Consider the following 26547-nt stretch of genomic DNA (forward strand, 5'->3'; position numbering starts at 1 on the left):
TTGTATAGTATTTTAAATGAACTTGTAAAGTGTGTAGCACTGTAAAATTACTAATGTTTAAACTTGCGTGTTAACAACAATTTGTTTAATTACAAGTTTTACGTATAATCGTATCTTTTAATTTGTGCTTATATTGGTAAATTTTATTTCGTAACAAGTGAAAATTCTAGCGTAGTCATCAGCTATGGACGACTATTGTCGACTACGATAAGATATTAAATCTAAATCGTTAATGTATTATATGTCAAATCCTAGTCGTCCAATCCGACAGCTCAAAAAAACAATCATCAAGTCTTGTTTGGATACATTTTTCTGTTCAAACTCTGGTATTTTTTTTTCTTTTATAAAAGTGAATAAAAGTTTTTTCTAAATTATAACCTTCATATGGTTTTCAACATCATCTTCAACCTATGTCATCTAAAACCTTTATGTTTAACCTCAAACCTTCATCATTCATCTACAACTTGTCCATAATTACCAAAGTATATATGAAATCAAGAAAATCAATGCTATTCATCATAATTCTGGCTCAATTTTTAATAAAATTAAATTCGTTTATTTAATTTAATTTTGTAAATTAAAATCAATTATTTATTTGTATTATCACTTATTATATATTATAATTACGTGTTAACATTTGATCAGTCGTACGATTCAAGATTAATATGTATGCTAAGAATTTATTTTTTTATTTTTTTTTATTCAATGATTTTGGGATTAATTTCTGGATTAGACATATTATTTTTTTGTTTAACTTTGATTAGTCGCATGAATTCATGAGTATTATCCGCTATTGTTGAATGTTGATATGAGCATGATTTTGGGTTGAAAATAAATAAAAATAAAAAGCAAGATATTAAATAAAACTGATAAGGTGTTTCCATGATTTTAGCTTCATATTTTTTATTTAAACAGTCGTTGATTGTGGAGTTTTTTTTAATTATTATGTAATTTTTTTTATAAACAGAAAAGACGTGATTTGGGGAGGGTATCATGATAAAATATTTCCTTATGATTTAATTATTTCAATTATGTAAATAAATTTGTTTCAAAATAAAAAATATGTAAATAAATAAAAATAAAATCTTAATATATAAGAGGGAGGGATCTAATATATACAAAGGAGAGTCTTTCCCAGAGATTTTAGAGAGCCACGTACAATTTAATTTTATAGTGCGCCATGTAGGATTATATATTTAAGTTGTAGCCAAATAAATAAGAGATTATTAATTTCTTTTATAATTAAATAATTCAAATGCCACGTAAGCAAAATTGACGAATGAAATTTTAAGGTTTAAATTAATTAAATACAAAGTATTATCTTTTGAGATTAGGAATTTTATCTAATATTTTAAAACTAATATAATCACAATTTTATCTCATCTTGCATCGCCTTACGCCATCCGACGTCTTTAACCGCCTCTTTGAAAGAATACGATTCCTTTCCCTTAGTAACCGTCGCCAGAAAACACCTGTGTCTCATAGATCAACATGACAAGCTATAGGGAAAGGTTTACCTGAGGAATGTGATTGAGGAGGGACGACAGTTGATGTAGATGGGTCTATGTTTTCAGTGTTGATTGTATGAGTAACATAATTCCGATGCCACGAAGGAGGCCGTTTTTCACGATGACCACGACCCAAATTATCCGACGAACTCCCCCTTAAATATTCCGGATTAATAAAAATAGACTCTCCATCCAATTCTCGCTCAATAATACGCGAAGAACGCTCAACATTACCCAAATTATCAGAAATCGGCAAAGTATCATTACGGCCGCCACTGGCTGCCGGACCACCGCTAACCGGGGTGGGGTTTGACCGGCACCGGAGGCCGGTAGGGGCTGCCTAGTCAAGCCAGGTAGGAGTGCTAACTGCCCTGCACCGGCTGGCTGGTTGCAGCTGCCCTGCTGAGACGCTGCTATGCTGCTGTGTTGGCCAGCGCCCGCTGGAATTCCAACGTGCTGACCAGACTGGTGCCGCTGCCTGCCACTGCTCTGGCCAACTGCCGCTTGAATTCCAGTGGGCTGAACAGTGTGTGTTGCTGGAAATTCCAGCGGCCTAGCAACAAGCGCTTGCTGGGTGTGTAGGGGGGGCTGGGCAGGCTGTGCCACGACTTGGATGTGGCTGGGCTGTGGTGCGGACTGCTTCGATGTTCGCACCCCCCACTCGCTTATCATAAACCCCAAATTCACCAAAATCATCGTCTTCCCATACCGGTAGAGTAGCAAAATATTTTTCCCACAATAAACGTCTGTTATCTGGAAGAGACTCTAAATACAGGAATTTATCTTCAAAAAATTGCCCATCTCGACTCACAAAAAAAATCATTCGTCTCCAAATCATAGAGACGCCAACCCATTTTTCCATGAGGATAACCAACAAAAATACACTTACGACTCCGAGACAAACTTGTCCTTAACCCGAGGACGATTCGCAGCATAGGCAAGGCAACCAAAAACTCACAGACTATCATATGAGGGTGTTTGACCAAATAAACACTCATGAGGCGTTTTACCTTTGAGAACCGGAGTAGGTGTTGTAGACACCTAAAATGTCTCCCCAAAACCAAACCTAGTGATGAACAACCTTTCACCACCATTATTGCTCGGGTTGAGTATTTAATCTTGGAGTGCTTAAATCCGTATTTCAATTTCATAAACCAACCCAATTCCTAGCCCATTTCCCCAAACCATAACTTATTTTCCTCTTTTCGTGCCTTTAAACCCAAAATAATTTATTTCGTGTCCTTTAAAAGATCATTCATTTCGTGTCCTTTTTATAAAAACGTTTAGGTTATTTTATTTTGTTCCATAATCTGGGTTCAATGATTTAATAGTTGGACGGGGCTTAAAAATATCTTTCCAACGATATATTATAAGCCCAAATCCGAGTTATAACGAATATGTTATGGCCAAAATACTAAACGAGTCCAAACCAAATCTAAGCCCACCTTACCTACGTGAAAATAATGAGTATGCTGGAAGGGTTGCTAGCAAACCTAGCCAAATCCGCCCATCAGTATGTTCGTGGAGCTGCCCAAGTCAGGGAAGGGTCAAGGTAAACTGTTATGCCCATTTGGGTGTTAAAACTGGCTTGGGGGCTGTAATCAGAAATGATTAAGGGATTATTGTTGTTGCTGCAGTGAGGCAGGAGGGTTCTGGGTGGGATGTAGGGTGTGTAAAAGTTGCTTCCTGTCAATATGGTCTGCTTGTAGCGAAGAGGTTGGGATACTCTGATGTTCAGCTTGAAAGTGATGCCTTGAATGTGGTGAATGCTGTCCGAAACAATGCCAAAGGATTTTCCCTTGTGTTTCTCCTGTATGATGATATTTGTAGGCTTTCTTCCAGTTTTAGATCGTTTTTAATTTCTCATGTAAAGCGGTCGGGTAATACTCTAGCTCATAATGTCACTAGATGGGAGACTAGAGGTTGTGATGAATTTGTATCTTTAGGTCCTTTTCCTCAAACTTTATTGACTTGGCGGAAATTGATCTTCTTTAATATATTTTTCCCACTACTTGCCCTCAAAAAAAAAAAAAAAAAAAATGCGACGTTTTATTTTTATTAATTGTGTTGATGTTTTCTTTTATAAATTTTGTAATTAAATACGTACTCTTATTATTGTTGATTATTGTTTTTTTATAATCTAGTTGTATAGAATATTTGTTTATTTTAATGTTATTAATTTAATTTATGATAAATTTAAATAACTATAATGTATGTATGATGATAATAATTTAATAAAAGGGTAAAAAAGGTAAAAAAAAAAAAAAAACTTATAACAAAAATTCTAGACGCTTTTTAATGTCTATATATTTTGCACATTTTCATATTTCAAGAGTTTCCCGCCATACTATAGGCTAACACGAATAAACGCTAGACAACAAAAAGCATCGCTAAATTTGAGTATGTGGACATGTAAAAGCGTCGCTAAAAAACTACACAAATTAGGGATAACTAGCATAGTGCTCGTGCGATGCACGGATTATAAATCAAATTATTAAACCCGTAGGAAAAATAAAAATAAAAACAAAGGTAATTCATTTACTATTAAAGGACTTGTACTAATGGTCAATAAAAAAAAAAATTAAAGGAACATTATTTGAATAGTATTTTATGTTATTTGAATTTCTTTTAATTTTTTATAATGTTATTTTATTAATTGAAAAATAATTGAATAATACTCTACATAACTATATAAGAAGTGGACTAATTTATTTATATCTCCCGTTGAGAAAATACTAAAATTTTCTTATCATACCATCCGCATCAGTAGCTACAATCAATCAAATATATACATGTTTTATTTACCCGTCGCACTCATTAAATCTATAGACACAATAATAACTTTATATTTTACCTACCAGAACATATATTTTCCTAAGTTAAGCATTGTGCCAAAAACTATATATTATATAATAGTCAAATATATAACCAACAGCTGATTAAATATAGTATACGACACAAATACTTCTTATATAGGTATGGATACTGATAATTTTATATAAATAAAATATACGGAGTATATATTACTAAGATTTATCCCTACCTTAATTATAAAAAGGTTAACAAAACTCTTATAATAGTGCATGGACATTTATATATCTAAAAATGTTATTTTTACATATATTTTCCCCCATTTAATTTTAAATGCCTTAAAATTGTCTCTTGAATTCGCTAAATTAATTTAAAAGGTTATGTTTATTTCAATATTTAAAGCCATTTACTATTTTCATTTCCTTTTGTTTTAATTTTTCTATTTAGAATTTATTAGACTATTAGGTTTCAAGATCGAAGTCAATATATTTTAACCGTACAATCACTAAATCAAAGTCGCTCAACTAAAGTTTTGGACATTGCATAGCTACACAACATCCAACACATTTAATGATTACATGCAAATAATTTAATAATAAAACTACACATTCGATATAAGTTATTAAACAATTTAACTATATATACATTTTGATAGGTTTATATCTTTCATATTAACAAAAATTTACAAATGTTATTATCATATTTTGAAAAAAAAAAATAGACTTTGGAGTTTTGTATAAGATAGATAAAGGATAAGTTAATTCCCGTCATATATACATTGAGTTTTGGGTGTTCTATTCGGTTCACCCTTTGGGCTAATCCAGATTTGAGGATCAGTTCTAGGTTTTTAGGTTCCACTACCCTTCCGATTGTTGTTGCAGGGGAGCACACAGGTCCTCCCTACCAAGTGTAGTCTCAATCACCACTACACCAACAACCAATTGGTGTAGTGGTGATTGAGACTACAATTGGTATGGAGGACACGTGTTATAAAATATTATATTATATACGTATACTTTTTTATATTATAAAAAATATTATATTATATACACATACTATTATAGTTAAAAGTATTATTATGTATAAAACAATATAAATTATTGCACATGATTGTTGTATATCTAGTATAGTACATGAGCAATGCACGATTTTTAAATCAAAATGTTAGTTTTTCTAAAAAAAATTCATAAGTAATAGCATTGTTCATACGAATATTACAATTTAAAACATGAGTAATAGTTATAATACATTTTATATCTATCCCTTTTCCGTCAAATGTCTATTCAACTTAACTTTTATTCCTCTTGTTTAGATTGATTATTGGTTCAGTTTTTTTTTTTTTTTTTTTTTTTTTTTTTTTTTTTTTTTTTTTAATGCAAGAAAAACAAAAGGTCATTGAAAAAGACATTGTATAGAAAATGAAAGGCCGATTAAAATTAAATTTATGTTCAAGATTATGTATTTTTTTCCAAGACAACATTTCGGCTCAGCATTCAGTATTTGTCAAGGAGTACAATAAACGATAAAAGTAATTTTTACACTATTTTGTATCTTTATCAAAAACTTTTGTATTCATCCGATTACTTGAATTGAATTTAGGATAACTTGTAGACTATTTTGGGTAACTTTTATCAATAAAGCATAAATAACTTTCATTCATTACATGGTAGCTTTTATAATAGGTGCACAATATTTTATTGTACATCTGATTTTTTTAAATGTTTGTATTGATTTCATAATTGACGTCAAACTAAATATTATCGATTTTATTTAATTTTCATAAAAAAAAAACAATATTAGCCTTTCAAAATACGAACTATTTGTTTCCTTAATTATGTCACTTTAATCATATTGCTTCAAATTAGTTATTATTCTTTAACTTAACTATAAATAAAGATTGGAAAGATTTTATGGATTATTTGTAGTATTGGAAAGTATATATTTATTATAAAAAATTAAATCAATATTTATGTTAGGAAATAGGAAACATTGAAAATCTTAAGCATGTATAGAAACTTGCTTTTATTGTTTGAAGTTTAACAAAAATAACTATGCTAAAATATGTAAATATGTAAACAGTAATTATATAGATATATTTTATACATAAGATAAGCCAATGAGAGAGTGACAATTGTCATCCTCACATTAAGGCGCTTGTCTTTTAGTATAATATATAGATGCGCGAAATTAGTATTTTCCGACACTTTGTATATAAGTTGGGACACATAAAAGCGTCGACATTCTCGACGCTTTTTTGTGTCCTCCAAAATTCTCGACTCACGTATTCTCGACGCTTTTTAACAACGTCGAGAAATATATTTGCGACGCTTTTTAGCGTCGAAAAAAGGTCTAAAAAGCGTCCAAAATACACGCTTCTTGTAGTAGTGTAAATTACTAAATTGGGGTAGGCCAGAAAACTTTTTTAAGTTGCATGAATACAGTGTTTAATCTTAATAGATTGGCGATCTTATACATGTATTAGTGCATGATCGAAGATTGTTCTTCAATATATATGTGTGAAAAAAAAAAAAACCCTATTATATTATATATTAGTTCTATGATTGAAGTAATATATGAAATGTACAACTTAGCTATACTCTTGTATCAACATGTAAACTGAACTTTAAATTTCATATGAATACATGATGTCTTTTTAAAAAAATAAAATAAAAATAAATAAAAAATTTAAGCCTTAGCATGATTTGTGATTGCCTATATATCTATCAAACACGCAGCATAACCACCGTCCAGCTTGCGTTGACTAAGAACAATTGGACTAATCATAGTCCAATAACTATTAATTAGTGTTCCTAATAAGCAATGAAAGTTGTTGAGCAATTAGGTTTTGATGATTATCTATCTAACGTGTATGTTAAGTTGTGCATAGAAAGAGCAAGTTATGCTTGGAACAGGATACAAGGAACCTGAGTAATGACAGGTATATATGTAAGGAACTTGAGCAATATAGGATAAGCAATAGAGAGACAAGAACAACGATAAGTGTTATGGTTGATAAGCATGATGATGGCTAAGGAATCATGAAGGTAACTATGTAAACATGTGTTTACATATGTTAGCTTCATAAGGTAAGTATCCTATACATATTTATGTCATGTATGTGTAGGAGTCTTTTAATTTAGTTTAGTTTTCTTTATTGTTTTTTATAAATGAAAAAACTAACCTTCTGAGTTACTTTGTTATCCTAGAAGTTTGCTCAGTTTGTCATCATTAAAAAGGGGCAACTTGTTGACCCTTATGAGGTTTTGATGATGATGTTAAGAATTGAGCAAACTTCCATTTAATAAGGATTTTCTAGTGTTGTGATGTTTGCAGGTTCAGTAAGCGTTGAGGGCTGAAGTAGGAACTGAAACAGAGGAACTTTAGAAGATCCATGAGGATACAAGTAAAGTTAGAAGAAGAGTTCCAGAAATGGAACTTCTAGAAGTTTCTTAACAGGAACTTCGAAACGGGTTGTAACGACCTGGTTCCGGTGTAATGCTGGGGCAAACCCTAAGATCCAGATTATATCAAGACTACAGGATTCCAGAACAAGAGTTTCAGAGAAGCAACATGAAGACAGAGAAATAGAAGTATATTGCTCTAGGATTCATGTAAGTATGTTGGACATAAAAGTCGGTCTGGAACAAGTCTTTATAGAACCAAGGTGAACTCCAAACAGTCAATGAAATTAGAGTAACTGACTTGTCAGGAACTCGGAGACTGTCAGAGTTCAGGAACCTAATAGGAACTTAAGTGTGCACGTCGTTAAAAAGTCGGTTTTAATGATATATATATATTTACCTTATACGTGCATATCTTTTAGGGATTTAGTTTTACTGAATAAAGATATTTATCTTCTAATAAATCCCTTTTGGAAAAAGATAAATTTTGTTTAAAAAGTATTTTTAAACTAAAAAATAAGATTGAAATAAAATCTGATTTTATGTTAAGTTTATCTTATTATTATTGACAGATTTTATTCTTAACAAAAAGATATATTTTCGGAAAACTTGTTTTTAGAAAATATCTTTTAAACTTATCTTTTCAGAAAATCTATCTTTTTCAAGATGAAATGAATAATTCGAGTGTACTATAAATATGCTCATATGTATTCATTCAAAGTTGAGGCTGACGAAGTGTAGTGGTCGTGCTTAATGGTTTTATCCTTCACCACGAAGCTAAGTCAGTCCTCCTGGTCAAAGTTCCTATCAGGTTTTTGGTTACAGTACGTCCAGTGAGTTTCAGACAGATCTTGAGTGTTCAGCATATTAGTTTTTATCTCTTTATTCATAGATATGTATTTAGGGATATTCAAAGAGATCTTGTAATGGGAAAAAGGGTTTTGAGTGTTTTGTATTTTGGGGTGAGATTGTGAATTCTCTTAAATTCACACTTGTGTATGAGTTTGAAATCTCGTAAAATTCGAGTGATAGTTAGTCACCCTGAGTGTGTCTTGGGTTGCACAGTGAGTGAAAGGAACCTGAGAAGTGTCTTGGGTCACCTAGGAAGTGTCCTGGGTAAAGGGAGAAAAAGGGTCTTGAGAAGTGTCTTAGGTCTGGTAGAAAGTGTCCTATCATAGAGTCAAGTGTCCGTGGTGGAACTTGCAAAGCAAAGGTCTGTGTAATAGGTTGTACTAGGAGAGTTGCCTATTATAGTAGAATTTGTTTATAAGTCCCAATAGGGCCGAGGTTTTACTTCCAGTTAGGCACTGGATGGTTTCCTCGTAAAACTTGTTGTGTGCTTTAAGTTCCTTTACGTTTTGTTTTTAATTTCCGCATAAGTTCCGCGATTGGAACCTACTACCATTCACCCCCCCTCTTGTAGTAGTTCATCTAAAATAACAAAAGTACAAAAAATAAAAAGTGTACATGCTACATTCCTCTCATACAAAAACAATGGAGTAATAATAAATTATACTCCGTAATAAAACAAAAATTAGTAACTTTCTTTTAGCTTCATTTGGCCTTGATCACAATAGGGCTTCTTACATCATGTTTAGCGTCAGACCAAACCAAACTTCCGAAAATGTAATCTTTAGGAAGATGTTTAACATCCGCCGTGAAGATAAGCTTAAACTTTCTCTTTTGATTCTTCTTGGAGAACACCAATTGCTTAGGCTCTACGACGATTGACACCCCAGGTGGTGCATATATTCGTGGTTTGTAGGTATCCGGTTTTCCAACATTTTTCAACTTTCGCGTAACAATGGCATGGCCAGAGAAGTCAGGAATAGTTATAGACGGATAATTGAAATCCAATATATTAAATGAGGTCGGACATTTGTAAGAATGGTGTTTACTATATGCCTTCATTGTTGTAATGTTATGAGAACGTGAGCAAATGAAGTTAAGGTAATCATATTGATTCAAGTCATAAACCAAGCCAGGATCCATTGCTTTGTTGGGTATCACGTGACCCGACCCGTATGCAAAAGGTGTTGCCTCCGTTACCTTATCATGATCACGTATTGGCATCCCCGTATTGTCTAGGGGACTTGCTGCATTATTAACAGTCATGAAATTGGTTAATTGATTACACAACTTAGCTAATTAAAATCGGGGATTAACAAATATTATCGCATAAATCTTCATAATTAATTTAAATAAGAGTTGCAATTGTGTACCTGTTGTCATAAGTGCTGATTTGATAGCTGCAGTACTCCAATTAGGGTGTAACTTTTTAATAAGAGCTGCAATGCCAGTGATATGAGGAGCTGACATTGATGTTCCGGATCTCATAACGTATGAAGCATTCTCAATATTTGGAGGAAAAGCACCTAGAATATCTACTCCAGGAGCTGTTATATCAGGCTGTGTGCATGGACAAACGTGACAAATAAATGAGATCAATGCGCATTGTGTGCAGTTAGCCACACCATGTGGCCACTTGTAAAATAAAAATGTAACTCTTATAACACCGATCAAGTAACTCCTGTAATACTAATCGAGTAACCCCTATAAAACTAAATGAGTAACCCTTATAACACTAATAAAGTACGGTACGTAACCCTCATGAAGATGACCACACTGTGTGACCAGCCATATATAAAAATTTGTGATGTACGTTTGTTAAATAACTTTTAATTAGCATGACAGGTAATAGTAAGAAACCTTCAAAATTCCAGGGGTAATGACGTCTGGACCGCGTGACGAGAATGAACCCATGAACGGTGAAGGCTTTACTCCCATTACAGTCCTTTCGTCAGTAATTGTTGCAGTTGGAGAACTGTTGCATATGATATAGTAGTAGTGAATTATTAAATTGGTTATGCAATCATCGTGTTTTATTTTGGAGGAGAACAATTTTGTGTTTACATAGTTAGTTACCCTTCATGTTCTTTACATAATTTCTTTGAGCAATTGAATATATATAGCGAAACAATCAATATAATTGATTGTCCAAAAACTTTTTTATAAGAACATTGCATGAGGGTAACCAATTCAAATAAGATGCAAGAATAAGCTTTTAGTACACGTGATGTGGCTAATCTTTATCCTAAGTAAATTATATGAATACGATAAAACAAAATCTAAAGATAATAAATCTTGATTTTTAAATTCTTGATGCTTGATCCACGTCAACACGTACATACGCACATATAGTTTTGTAGTTATGAATTAATTGAACTAATATAATCGTAATTAATCTATTTACCCTTTTAAACGAGTTTATTAGTATTAAATATCATAAAAAAAAATAGTACTTTATTTTTTTTTTCAATTTGTTAGTTCCATATACTATTGTGAGCGTTTCAAAAACATCTACCCATATTGAATGCATTTCACTTTTAACCTAGTTTTTATTTCCTATTTTATACATATTAAATAATGATTTGTGCAATTATGGCTAATGCTTTCTTAAAATTTTCAAAAAAAATTTAAACAAGGCAAAACTATTTATGAATTATTTTTTACTTTAATGTCAGATTTCAAATAATCTTCTTTTCTTATTTTATGTGATTGATTCCATATAACACTATCATATTAAAACGGAGGGAGTAATATATACGAAATTTAATTGTTCTTGCCTTGTAGAGTTGATGTAAGAAAAAAGAGCTTCGGCGTCTTGGTAGCTAATGTGCACCGTGGAAACCGGAAGAGGCGCAAAAGGGCAAACTGCCGTGGTATTTTCATCTACTAAGATAAGCCCAATAGCTCCTGCATTTTTAGCTACAATGCTTCGTGAACTTTCAATTTCATATGTTTCATTGTGCGAGTTAAGACATACTAACATCTTTCCCTTCACCTTCGCTGCGTCTAGAGTTCCAGGTTGACACACCAAACTAGATCAATTGTAAATTAAACGTCACTCACAAAAGAACACAACTCAATATTGTAAGTATGAAATGAATTAAATCTTAAAAATCCATTTAATTAACTCACGCAAAAGTGTAATTAGCAGTAGGAATACGAGCCTCTGCGCCAGTTATTAAAGAATACAAATTTTTAGGGTCACTTGTACTTATCCACATATCGCGAACCCTGCATTTGTTTAACTAAATATTAATTTCAGTACACGCTATATATTTAAAATAAAGAATCACGTACTTTTAAGTATATATCAAGTTATTAACTAGTTAAAAATTAATTGCTCCTTCCGTCTGTAAAAGATCATTAGGTTGTTTTGACTTTTATTTGTGTGAGACGTTAACCATTTAAACAAATAAAAAAGTTTTAGAAAATGAAGGGGTATTAATAGAAGTGAATTGCTAAACACCGCCAAAAAAAAAAATGATCACCACCGCCAACATTTGGTGTGAATGGACAATCGTACCCTTACTACTTCACCATCCCTTCATCCTTCCGGCAACCCACAACCCCTTCCAACCGGCGATCACAACCCCTTTTGACCGACGACCCACCACACCCCCCTCTATGACAACCCACCACCTTCCCTGGTCGGCGTGAAGGTGGTGGTTTTTTTATTTATTTTAGGCAACCGTGGTAACCGGAGCCCAAAACCGGTTACCGTGCGTGGTAACCGGAACCCAAAACCGGTTACCGTGCGTGGTAACCGGAGCCCAAAACCGGTTACCATCCATGGTAACCGATTTTGGGCTCCGGTTACCTCACACGGTAACCGATTTTGGGCTCCGGTTACCGTGCACCTTAATCGATTCTATGGTAACCGGAGCCCAAAACCGGTTACCATGTACGGTAACCGGTTTTGGTTTCCGGTTACCATGCATGGTAACCGATTTTGGGTTCCGTTTACCATACACGGTAATTGATTTTGAGCTTTGGTTACCGCGATTGCCTGAAAATCTGAATTTTTTTTTAAAAAAAAAGAGGGAAGGTGGTGGGTCGCTAGTGCGGTGGTGATTGTCGCCGGTTAGTATGGTGGGGGTGGTGGTGGTGGTGTTAGTCGTCAATTAGGGTGGTGATGTCAAGGTGTTAGTGATTGATGACAAGAGGGAAGATAGTAGTGAAGTACTAAGGACATGATTGTCCATTCACACTAAATGTTGGCGGTTTTGATAATTTTGGATGGCGGTATTTAACACCCCTCCCTTGTTCTGACTTTCTGTTAGGGTGTTCATCCCAATCTCACATAATAATTTGTTATATACACCCGAGTGTACCGTATATCCAGGGTCATTTGCTCTCTAATCAACAAAGAGCAAATGATATTTAAACTCATTTGTTGATTGAATGAGCAAATAACCCGGATATTGGGTACACCCGGATGTACATAATAGGCTCTCGCTCCTATATGAAAAAAATTAATGATTAACAAACCTTGATCTTTTGATGGTTACCGAGTACGACAAAAGCCGAAAATTCTCTATCAATAGAACTAGCAGCAACATTTAACATCCATGGGGCAGTATTAGTAATACTCCCGGGTGTAGGTCCATCATTTCCACCACTAGCAATAGTAAGAATGCCATTCTTCATAGCATGGAATGAAGAAATAGCAACAGCATCATTATCAAAATACTTGCTATTATCCTCAACTAAAATTCCCTCGGATAAATTGATTACGTCTACGCCATCGTCGATGGCAGCTTCAAAGGCAGCCACAAAATCCATTGCATTCCCTGCAATTGGAAAACTTGTAGAAGGAGGCCAAACATTCTTGTAGGAAGCCAGACGTGCTCTCGGCGCAACGCCTTTCGCAGTCCCATTTGCTAAGCCTTCCCAGCTAACTCCGGGGACAATGTTTCCTCCGGAATTAGATAGGGTGTGAGTGCCATGCCCAAATGTATTATCTCCTGGAGTCAACTTATAGTTGAAGGTATAGTTTAATAACCTACCTTGTTCCTTAATCCCTTTGTAAAAATATCTAGCTCCTACAATCTTCCTGTAAATAGTTATATACTTGCTTTAAATTTAATTACATGCAATGATAAATCATGCATGGTGATCTATCTATAATTATTGTATATAGATTGATAGCATGAAAAAATTCGTTTCAAAATAATTGACACAATTCATTTCGTTAAATGTTATTTGCAACTTTAGGGTATTATCTATGAGATATAAAATATTTCAAAGTTGCACATAACATTTAATGGAGATGGTATATAATTGGTAAATTTTGTGACTACTATTAATAGGTACGGAGTATAATTTACCTAACATTGTACTACTATCTCTGTTTTTAAAATGCTTCTTCCATTTTGCTATTATTGCACCATTTGTGGAGTTTACATCTGATTTAAAAATGTTTCCTCCATTATGCTATTATTGCACCATTTGGGAAGTTTTATAAACATTATGCCATACTCGTTTTAAGAAAATAAATATATTTGTTCATGATGCAAATACCCTATATACCTTTTCATGTTACCATCTATTTTGTTAGTTTATAATTACAATTATATGAACATTTTGTACTTGTATTTTTCTACTTTCTCTTTCTTCCTTTTTCCCATTACCAAAAATATTGTGCCCTCCCCCCCCCCCCTCCCACCCTCCCCCTCCCTCTCCATAGGGCAATATTACTGTAACAAATGAAGTATAATTTCTTAAAATCTTGTCAAAGTGGTGCTAGAAAGTTAAAAAATCGAAATAATGCATCGTTTATAAAACGACAGTATTTCCTCCATTCCTTTTCTAGGGTCACATTTTACATAAGTATTAAAGTGGGTAAAATGGTTGAAAATAGGTAAATATTTTCGTAAATATGAATACTTTCTTTTGGAGTAGGTAAGTTTTCTAATAAACGGAAATAGTTGATTTAAGTGGTTTAAGATTATATAACTGTTTTGATAGAATGAGAATAGTAGTTGCATTAGAAATAGGTAAATAAAAACTATTACTTTAAATAAAAACATAGCCAAAGAAATGGTAAATTAATGGACACTACTTGATAGAGTAAATGGTTTATATCGGTAACCATACTTGTTACACTTGAATGTTGGATCGTGTTCATTTTCACATTTTCCTTTGAATTTTTTGGGAACTGGGCCAAAGCCTTCATCGGAAAAACTCTGACTCTCTGGCCATACACCTATCACACATTAATTTATGTAAATAAAATTAGAGGAACTTTATTAGATTTTCTATTAAATAATACTCTCTTCATTTTCATTTTTTTAAGTGTTTTGATGTGAAGTTTTGCATTATTCATCACGTAATCCACTTTAATTATTGTTAAGCCCTATTCTCTTCATCTATTCAAATACGTAGTAATATTTTGTAACAATGATTTAAGTTCAATAAAAAAAATAGTTTTAGCTTGGTAAAAATAAGCTAAATTAAACACACACACAAAAATGAAGTATTTAGTTAGTAAAAATCAGTAATATTAAAGAACAAATGTAATTGAGAATTAGTAACAATAAGTTTTAATCAATAATGGTTCAATAAAAATCCTCAAGTTCCTTAAAAAAAATTAAATTTAAGAAAATTATATCAATTCGGCAAAAATGAGGTGAAGAGAACATCACACTAGTGATTTATAGTCTTATACATAAGAAATAATATTGTCGTGTGAGTACATGTTAGCATCGTCTTAATGTATTGTTTTCTAAATATAAACTTTTTATAATACCTTTTTTTTTTAAAACAACTTTTTATAATATATACACATTGATAATCAAAGATATAATTGGTCAAAGTTCTACATTAACATATATGCCCAATTAAACTAGGTTACTTTAATAAAAATAGCAGTATTACCACTGCATTAGCTAGTATAATTACTCCTTAATTATGTACGAGAAGTTCCTTAATGTAAGATAAAGTAAAAGAGAGAATATAAAAAGGAAGGTCGTGTAAGTAAAAGGTGGTTAACGTAAGAGATGGAATATGAAAAGCAAAACTTACTGGAATCTATATGTCCTAAAAGAGATAATATAAAAAGGAAGGTTGTGTAAGAAATAGGTGGTTAATGTAAGAGACGGAATATTAAAAGCAAAACTTACTGGAATCTATATGTCCTATAATTGTATGAAAAGCATAACTTACCGGAATCTATATGTCCTATAATTGTGTCTTCTCCGAAGCTTGCTTTCTTCCATATGGACTCATCAATGGTATAGTCATCTTTATGTTGATTTGGAAATCCAATGAAATCCACTGATCGAGTTGTAAACAAATTTACTGGCTTGCTTTCAATTAATGATGCAACGCTAGGATGTTCTGCATTTTTAAAAATAAAAATACATTAAATGCAATGATTGGTCCCTCCAATAGATATTATTGCATCATTAAGTTTGTTAAAACTATAGATAACCTTTGCTTTAATTATTTTATGTCTTACTTGAGAGTACGTTGGCCTCCTCTTCGTGCAAGTTTGCGGCAAAGGCATTAAATATTTTATTATATGAATATACGATCCTTTCTGAAGGGTTTACATCACTGTGCAATTCAAGCATATATATACATACATCATTAAATGAAATAAATTAAATGAAAATGATGTAATTCTAAACAATAAAAAAAATATTGATTTATTTTATGTGTTTCCATTTTCATATACTTGAAGGAATTGAAACATTAAATGTACCTCATTAACACAGAAGAAATCAATTCATGATGTGAGTTTGTAACATTCTCCGGATTAGCTGACAAACGAGGTTCCGCATGGTGAGATGCCAAATAGATGATGTAGTGCTGCATTTCCATGGGAACAATTATTGATACTAATTATTTATTGTAAATAATCATGTATATATTAGTTTGTAATTTACTATTATGTCCTTAGCTGTAAACCCTAGACTAGGCTTGTATATATATTGATGCTTGATCAATGAGAAGCCTACGGCAAATATTCTCTATCTCTTACAGGTACACTTAAGTCGATCAACAACTTACATTTTACAAATATCGCGAGTAACCTTTTCTAAGAACTTGTTCACTTTAATAGAAATTGTCATTTTGTATTATTCATATATTGACATAATTTTACACTAATGTACAAAGGAAATATTATCAAGCGATCTAGATCTTATTATATTTGTTTCAATTTGTATTCTCTAAATATTTAAATATTACAATATTTTATAGTACACAATCAAGGCTTGATATGATGATCTAATTTTGATCTAAATATTTACTACATATAAGTTGATGTGATCGGTCTGGTTTAATTTGGGGGTGTTAAATACCGCCATCCAAAATTATCAAAACCGCCAACATTTAGTGTGAATGGACAATCATGTCCTTAGTACTTCACTACTATCTTCCCTCTTGCCATCAATCACTAACACCTTGACACCACCACCCTAATTGACGACTAACACCACCACCACCACCCCCACCACACTGACCGGCGACGATCACTACCGCACTAGCGACCCACCATCTTCCCTCTTTTTTTTTTTTTTTTTTTTTTTTTTAAATTTCAGATTTTCAGGCAATCGCGGTAACCAAAGCCCAAAATCAATTACCATGTATGGTAAACGGAGCCCAAAATTGGTTACCGTACATGGTAACCGGAGCCCAAAACCAATTACCATGCATGGTAACCGGTTTTGGGCTCCGGTTACCATAGAATCGATTAAGGTGCACGGTAACCGGAACCCAAAACCGGTTACCGTGCGTGGTACCACGCAAGGTAACCGGTTTTGGGCTCCGGTTACTACGGTTGCCTAAAATTAAAAAAAAAAAACCACCACCTTCACGCCGACCAGAGAAGGTGGTGGGTTGTCATAGAGGGGGGTGTGGTGGGTCGTCGGTCAAAAGGGGTTGTGGGTTGCCTGAAGGATGAAGGGATGGTGAAGTAGTAAGGGTATGATTGTCCATTCACACCAAATGTTGGCAGTGGTGATCATTTTTGTTGGCGGTGTTTAGCAATCCACTTTAATTTTAGCAACAATAAGTAATAAGTGTTTTAAAAATAAGTTTTAAGAAAATAAAATAAAATGAAATAAAAACAATCTAAGACCGATTACATTTAACAATGTATTAGAAAAAGGCCGGATAGATCTAGAAGGAGAGCATCTTATGAGATTGAAGTACCTTGGTTTAATTTCTCCCACCAATTCCAAATAAAAACATGATAATTAAAAGAAATAGATAAAGTACTAAATTAATAAAGAAATTTTTCATAAAAGAAATTGAAGGATTATGCAACAAGTTGAAGACTTGCCTTAGGGGCAGCAAAGATAGGTACTTGCCACAATGAAAAAAGAAGAATTGATAGGAAACCATGTAAAAACATTGAAATCTTCATTTTTCTTTTAATAAGGTTATTCAGCCTTTTTTTTCTCTTCTAGTTAGTCTCGTCCTTCCTTCACTTCTCAATCAGATTTGAGAATGCATTATATAAGTTTGTTAATTTCGCCTTGAAATTCAAACTTGTTAATTAGATGGTTAATTCACAAATTTAGTAAAATTTACATATATAATATGTACATGGTAATTAGAAAAAACTTAAGTGGATGCTTCTTAAGACTGCAAAAAAGTTTACAATTTTTTTTTTTTTTTACACTTTTTTTTTAATCCAAATTAAATTCATAACCTAGTTCCATCATCCATATTTAGTTAGTATGTATTGATCATTATAAATGTGATTATTATTAATTGATATGAATAGCTATAGGAATATTTAGGTTCGTGTTGGATTTTTAATTACACTCAAATGAATGTCTCTCCTAAAAGTTCTCTACGTTGCACACTTGCATGAGTCCTAAGGAGATCCTTATTAAAACTATGGTATTAAAAATATTGAAAAGCAAAGGTCCTAATAACAAGGGTATCAAGTTTTTATTCCTTAACATAAATGAAAAATATGAACCCATGTTTCCAACAATATTCTTAAACATGATTTTAGAAGTAACATATTAAGGTGTCATTCGAGCCACACAATACACTAATAAATTCATTAATTGAAAAACTAATTAATTTGTTGTTAAAGCAAACTCCTGCCATCAAGGAAAGGTTATCGAGCTTCTTAAAGAACCTTTTTTTGAAAAAAATTAAAAATTATCTCTTACCAAAAAGCTTTAGGATAGATAAAAGAGAACTTTCCTCTCAAATATTCATGACCTTTCTCACTAAAGGGGAAAAAAAAAATCAGGTCCTAATTATTAAAGGACCAACTCAACCAAAAGCTTAAGCTGATGGTTGAGCCCAAGAATATGGTTTATACTCTATCACGTCCCCTCACACGAGAGCCCGTTTGGGCTAAATATGTGGATCAATGCTTAATATTCGACTTGAAAGTGGAGGGCGGATGAGATTCGAACCCGTGACCTTTATGTCACGCTGGCTCTGATACCATGGTAGAGGACCAACTCAACTAAAAGCTTAGGCTAATGGGCGAGACCCAAGAATATGTTTTATACTCTATCACTAATGATAATATATTATTCAGTCCTCTTTGTTAACTGATAATTTAAATCATCCTTTAAATATTACAACATCGTTTATTCCATCTGTACCATCTATTATCACACCATTCACACAATCACACTGCAAACATCCTTTCAAATATATCCTCATAACGCCAGAGGTGTCAGGCTGTCAGCTACTTGACTTACTTGATCTGAAACCAACCAAAAAAAAAAAACAAATTTTGAGTTGTTTGAATAGAATAATTTAGCATAACTCAATTTAAAATTAACCCGACCGAAACACCAAATTGGAACCTCTATACAAGGCAAGGCAACATTTTGTTAAGGCCTCCCTCAAAAAAAAAAAAAAAAAAAAACAGCATTTTGTTAAGGCCAGAAGTTGGCCGGTTTTGTCATTTGGCTAAAAAAAAAAAAAAAAATAGTTATATCATATTATTGCTTCACAATTTAACTTATGCGTCCATGTGAGTCACGATTTATCTTTTTACTCTCTTGATTTATTCTTAATAAATTCTTGTCCCTTTTGATTTGTGTATTTTAGTTTGTCTTACTCCTTATAATATTTTAGGTTATAGGAACTATAACTTTAATCTCATAAGTAGAAGTAGTATCTATTATGTTGTTTGTGTCGGATTTGATGAGGCCGGGTTAAGGCAGATGAGGTCAGATTTATTTAATTATTTTAAATTTAAGTTATTCTAATTATGTGCTGATTCAAAGTCTAAATGTAAACTTGCCTATTTTCGAGTTAATTTTGGATCAGGTCATTGGTCACACGGTTAGGTTTGACGCATGACCTCTAGTCTACTCATAATCACTACATATTTAACCCCACAGCTTTTTTTCTCTCATCAACTAATTTCAACCAAAAATTAAAAAAAATAAATAAATAAATAACTCCACACTCTCCAGCAAATAATAGGGACGTAGGAGTAGTTTGTATAGGATGGTCTCTATCTCTATTTGAATAATTGAATAGGATGGTCTCCACTCTTCAGCAGGCCATAAGATTCAAGATCGACTGGGACTTCCATATCTTCAGTCATAGGCTTATTCTTATCCAATTGGATTCATATGTACTTGTACTTATTACAAAGTGTGTTGCATGTAGTAGAGTCGACTGTCTAGATGGCTACAAAGTTAGGGGTACTCGATTACGTGGGAGGAGGGGGACTGCCGGAGTGGACCGTCTAACTGGTTTTTTCCTCCCACCCTTTTTCGACTTTGTTTTTTCTCCTATCCCTCCCTCACTTTTTTTTGTTTGTTTCTTTGTATTTTTGTGAGACAATTTTAAAAATTTTGACCACACAAACTATCGTTAATCTATTATAAGAACTTAATCAAATAATGTATTTCTTGGTTTTGTGTTCGGACAATGTCTAGATTATTGATTAAGTTTTACAATTAAGTTTTTGTCTTAAATGTCGAATAGTAACATATTTATGTATTATTCAAATCGATCCGATCATAATGATCTGAACTATAAGAGGCAAATTGTCTATTCTAATTTTACATATTTTGAAATAGCATACTTCGTATGTATGTTATAAAATTACGTACAGTCTATATGAGATGAGAGAAAAACAACGGTGTAATCTCTATAGTTCCATAAGTAAACTATATTTACGTTACTTCAACTACGCAAGAATTAATTATCCCACGATAATTAATTTATCAAGTAAAAAATATATTATCACTGCTCCTAAAAGTTGTTAATAAGTTTGGGATATTACAAATTATGAAAAACATTACGACAATCATATTAGATTGTGAACTTTTAATTTTTAATCAATTATTAAAACGTATCATTAATGGATTTTGCTTTAAGTTAACTACTCCGTATTTTATAAACAATTTTATGATGTAAAATATTATTGGTCTTGTATGGACCCGGTCTACAATAAATTATTGTAGACCTAAAATTTGACACTTTCAAATAATATAATCACATTCTGGATGATATAATCACTTTTTTAGATGATATAATTATCTTTTTGTGAGTCATATTTTAATCTCATATTAAACCATTTAATGAGATTATATAATTATCTTTAGGATGATAAAATTTAAAAATCATATTTTGAATGATGTAATTTACTATTTGATGCTTTTTATAATGATAAATTCACTTTTTGAGTGATACATTTACATAATAGTTTCAAGATGATATAATCACTTTTGTAATAATATAATCACATTTCGTATGATATAATCACATTCGTATGGTACACTAGAAGGTTGGGTCTACAATAAGTTATTGTAGACCGGGTCTATTCTAGTGGGATATCCATTGAAAATTATTGTATAATTAATTTCTTACATACGAAATGTTGGAAGTTTATTATCCAAAATAAAATTATAAAATAACTTTTCTTTCCTAAAAATTCTGTTTGAATTTCACTTATTAGTTGACATTATACTTGTCATATTAATACAGTAAATACCCATGGTCAATATTAGTATGATGATATCTACATTTTTTTTTCACGGGATGATGATATCTACATTATTTTAATATAATAGTATTTGTAAGATAAAAAATATTCAAAGAATAACCATCAATGGTTAAGAAAGATTAAATAACAAACTTTTTAGTACAATAACAATAAATATATTGAGCAAGTACGGGAATGGAAAAAAACAATATCAAAATTGTAGACAATCCAAGTATCCCATGCAGCCAAACACTGAAACACTACCCACCCCCATATCATAAAACCTCATCTTCTGCATAGCTTTAACTTCTGTGTTTCGTCTGCGTTAGTTGCCACTATAATATAATTTAAGATACTTCCATTACTATAAGATTACAAATGCAATATAATGACGACATGTAAACAATAAAAATGAAGTAAAACGACTAACAAATAAAAAATGCAAATTAAAAACATAATACAAATCCAAATTATACACAAAAATCAATGAAGTATTACGACAAACGTAATTAGTTGGTAGGGTGACACGTTAATGAGTTCAAATAGGATTATATAAAGGAAGCCCTAGTTAATATCCGAGATTAACATTTCAGTTTATCTCCTCTCACACCTTTATGCATTGATTTATGTACTACTTTATTAATTTACTTTTATCATTCAAAAAATAAAAGAAAATGATTAGGTTGTGAGAGAAGATATATTCACAAATTTATCTCAGAGAAAAACTTGAATTTATCCAGATTATATGTTGACATTGCATAACCAAGTTTATTACTAGCCACATACATATTGGTAGGATTGTACACTGACTCAAAATCGAAGAGGGGTAGACAGGGATTGGAATGAATTGAGACCAAACCGAATCCTAAAATATCTTGGACCAGTGATCAAACCCTTAAAAATCCGATCCAAACCAATCTAGACCTGGCTTTAGTAATCAACAGACAAGAGGTCTCAATTTAAATTTTGTACACGATCCAATAATTAGAAATTGGTTTTCTATTAGTGGCTAGCTAGTTCGTTCCCTTCAAAACTTTTTTTTTTTCATTTAGGATTTTTTGTGGATAAAAAAGATTGAGTGGCGGAAATAGAGTCACGGCTTCTATAAATAGGTTAAGTTTGGTGAAAGAACACAGCAAGAACTAGTGAACTACACTGCCAAATTGCCAATCTCCTCTCAAATAAAAACACTGCACTCTACACAGGCCCTAGCGATCAAGTCTATTCATTAATTGAGCATATAATATATAGTAAGTACGCTGCTACTGTATAAATTTTTTTAATTTCACTCAATTATTTTAAAATTTAACTCGCCAAACTGCAATGGGGCAAAAAAATGGGGGCAAATGGGGATATATATTCTTACATGCAACTTATTAATTTTATTTGAAATTAGATAGGGAAATCGGCAGCAACATTAACTACGTAGTACATATAAAGCTGCATATAACAACATAAAATATTGCAGGTACAAAAGGCAGCAAAAACTCCGACCAAGGCTGCACACAATGACATAAACTACTACTCCCTCTTGTCCCTATTTTTTGCCCCATTGTAAATAATAGGGTCAACTTTGAAAATTTTGACCATAAATATCTATTAATCTATAAGTATTAATATAGTCAAGCGAGATTTTGTTGGATTCATCTCATGGTATATTTTTATTAATATCAAGTATTTATAATTTTTACGTGTATAGAAATGGAGTTATATCGTTGTAATTAAGACATGTCTTGGAGACTGTGATAAATCAAACGGGGAAAAAAATTAGGGGCGGATGGAGTATATTGAAGCATAAATGGTTAAAAATTGATGCCATCTTTTTTTTTTTTACCTTAGAAATAGTTTGTGTCAATATGTCATTGTGTGCACACTTGGACGAAGTTTGTGTTGTAATTTACATCTGCAATACATAGTATGTGTTCTACAGTGCAACTTAGAAATAGTTGGTGTTATTCACTTTTTTTTTCACATATACTTGTATGTTATAGGTTGTTAGTTGTTTCTCACCAATTTTATTATTATTTTTTTTTTTTTTTTTTGGTCTTATATATTACAGCTTATTTATCAAGTCAAACAATCAGCATGAGAGGATCAGTAGACCAAAATTCTGCCTTGATTTTGTCCCTATGGCATTGCAAATTTGCATGGTTCTTCGCAGATTCAACAAACAAATATGCCAAAATGTTGAGCAGGTCTCCGATGATACACAAAGCATTGGGATCAATCTACCACTCCATGAAACCCCTTCGTATTGCCATTCATGATCACCACATCAACAACATCCCTGAAATAGCAAGACACTTCAATTGCATCGTCTTGGAATCCGGTATCCCGCATGAGGTGTGGATGGGGGAGCTTCATTCCTTGATGGAGGAAGTTGTATCCATTAGCCATGTCCTTAAGGATTACCAACACCGCCTTCTGGTGCACGCGAATGATACAAAGAGCACAAGCACGCTGAGAGATAGTTTTGATCACATTCATGAACAACCCAAATTTACAGTCTGTTTATTAACCCTTTGGTATTGGTTAGTTGTTTGGTGCTTCCCTGACAGTAGTAAACCTTCTTCAAATCATAGTATTAATGACCATTTAAAAAATGAATTTATTTTGGCTATTGAGTCACACTTTGACATGTTAGCAAGATGTTTGGTTAACCCTTCACCAACGATAAATAAAACTGAGCAACACCACCTCCAAAATCTCTTTACTATGCTAATAAGGATGCTGAAATTAGACCTTCAACATTGGATCGACGCCTTGGATTATTTCACCGGTAAGATGGCGAACGCTGGATTATTACGAGGACAAGTGAAGAAAGTTTTCAATGCCACCACAGCTCTCAAAGATGATGGTACAATGCCAATGGTAAGTCAATTTGTAATCTGCTGCTAAATAATGCATGTTTTATACTACATCTATTTCTTATTATTTGCAACAAAGGTAGTAAAATCCATTTCAACTTGCAAACAAGCTTTTCTTTCCCTTTCACTTCAAATCCTTCTAGTTGCTCCATATAAGATTCTTCATGTATTTATAAAAAAAGTTTACTACTACAGCATACATGTATTCATAAAGTGATTACAGCTAGCCTTAAATAGAGGTAGTAAATAATTAATTATTATTACCATAGTAGGTTATAAGTTAATCTGTACTAGTCCATTATATATACAATTAGGGTCTGTTCTCTTATGTTGAAATTCAATTCAGTTCAGTTCAGCTCCTAATTTCCTTCTCTTATAAAATATTCAGTTCAGTTCAGTTCAGTTCAGTTCGGCTCAGTTCAGTTCAGCTCAGTTAATGAGAACAGACCCTTAACCTCTTAAATAAATGCAAAAGTAGTAGCAAAAAATAAGGATATAATATCTTTCAGTGACAACCATAATTCAAAACACTACATCCAACATAAAAATTTCAAACGACCACTACATTCATGCTTTGTAAGCCTTTTTTTTGGGGACCAATTGATCAAATTTTCTTGTGTTTTGCAATCGCAGTTGTATGCAGCAGAAACGACTCAAAAAAGTTTGGTAATGTCCGCGCCGAAGTTTTTAGGGAAAAAGGGCTGGCTGAAGAACCTTATACGTGATGCATTGATACAGAAAATTTTCAGCGAAGTAGTTGATAATCTAGAGCATGTGGTAGTGAATGTTTACCATGGCCTGAAAGATGCCGCAGATTTTCTCGTCGAAGAAATTCCAGAGGTTGTAGACGAAGTTGGTCATGAAGTTGTAGATGTAGCAAAAAAAATTGTTCACGTTGTTCATGACCAAGTTTCTCATTTGGGTCATATTATAGCAGACGGAATGCATCGTTTCGCAGAAGGCGTTCATTCAGTAGTTAATAAAGTGGGACACTTTTTCTCATCAATATTTTAATGATAGCAGTTACAGAACTTTCGTTTAGTATATACTCGTAAAACAGGTCATGATTTTCCGGGTTTTACCTACTAGGGAGTACTAAAAATGCCAAAATCAATTTCGGAAGTACCAAAATCAGTTCTTGTAATTTTTATTTCATTTTTCATAAAGTAATTAAGCTGTCAGGCTTAAAGTCAGGTTTTTTGTCACTTTTTCCTGTCATGGCCAAGAAAGTGACTTTGAATAAGGCAGCATTGTAATAGGAGTATTTTTGATGAACTTGTGAAGTGTGTAGTAATAATAAAATTACTAATGATTAAACTTGCGTGTTAAAAACATTTTGTTTAATTACAAGTTCTACGTACAATCGTATCTTTTAAGATGTGCTTATTTTGGTAATTTTTATTTCCCTAATAGATTATGCGTATGACATTGTGAAAATCGATGGAATTATGCAATATTCCCTCCATTTTCTTTTGTGGTTCCCGTTTTGAATTTACACAATGTTTAAAACTAACATCATACATCAATTTCATTAAAAAAAATGATATAATAAAACTGCACAATGATTGAGACAAATGTAACAATATCTCACATGATTATATCTATTATATTCCTTTCGTTATTTCACATTATGATTTTGGCACTATATATACCACTTTGACCAATGTTTATGCTTTATACGGAATACATAATACGGAGTATAAAATAGGATCATTTAGATATTTGTTAGAATAATCTCAACATATATCTTTCGAATAACTACTTTTTATATATTACACTATTGTTATTTTCAGATAATATTATATTGGTCAAAAAACACTTGAAAATACAAAGGAAGTATATTAATGAGAATATTTGTCAAACATGAAAGTCAAAACAGGATATGATCTTATATCTTTAATTGATTATTGTTTTTGTTTTTGCTAATATCTGTGAGTAAAATCCCTATCCAGGGTTAAGCGTAGTGGCGAAGGTTCGGTTTACAGTTTGGATTATACCCTAAACCGAATCCAATCCATATTAATTTGTTTGAGATTTTTAAACCAAATCCAAAATGTATTACTATTCGGTCCAATCCAAACCAATCTGATTCGATTTTTTTAAAAAAAAAAATAAAAAAAGACCAAACCAAATCAAACGTTAATTTTGGGCATAGTGTAATAGAAAATGTCTAATTATTA

General features: G+C 32.3%; 2 protein-coding genes across 2 annotated transcripts; one reads left to right on the plus strand and one right to left on the minus strand.

Annotated features, from left to right (window-relative positions):
* Positions 1-9274: 9274 nt before the first annotated feature.
* Positions 9275-16393, minus strand: LOC145628235 (subtilisin-like protease SBT5.4). The gene is made up of 10 exons (XM_081680534.1): positions 16275-16393; positions 16029-16126; positions 15734-15907; positions 14666-14774; positions 13058-13622; positions 11702-11814; positions 11347-11601; positions 10430-10544; positions 9943-10129; positions 9275-9816 (listed from the first exon to the last, which is right to left on the minus strand). The coding sequence occupies exons 1-10, from the start codon at positions 16391-16393 to the stop codon at positions 9275-9277; spliced, it is 2277 nt and encodes a 758-aa protein (XP_081536660.1).
* A 6233-nt stretch (positions 16394-22626) lies between these two features.
* LOC145627368 (uncharacterized) lies at positions 22627-25712 on the plus strand. Its single transcript, XM_081679758.1, has 3 exons — positions 22627-22750; positions 23560-24371; positions 25001-25712. Exons 2-3 carry the CDS (start codon positions 23586-23588, stop codon positions 25379-25381), a joined length of 1167 nt encoding a protein of 388 aa, XP_081535884.1. The 5' UTR covers positions 22627-22750; positions 23560-23585; the 3' UTR covers positions 25382-25712.
* Positions 25713-26547: the final 835 nt, after the last annotated feature.

Source organism: Chenopodium album, chromosome 4 (assembly GCF_948465745.1).
Source record: "Chenopodium album chromosome 4, dcCheAlbu1.1, whole genome shotgun sequence".
In the NCBI taxonomy this organism is placed as follows: domain Eukaryota; kingdom Viridiplantae; phylum Streptophyta; class Magnoliopsida; order Caryophyllales; family Amaranthaceae; genus Chenopodium; species Chenopodium album.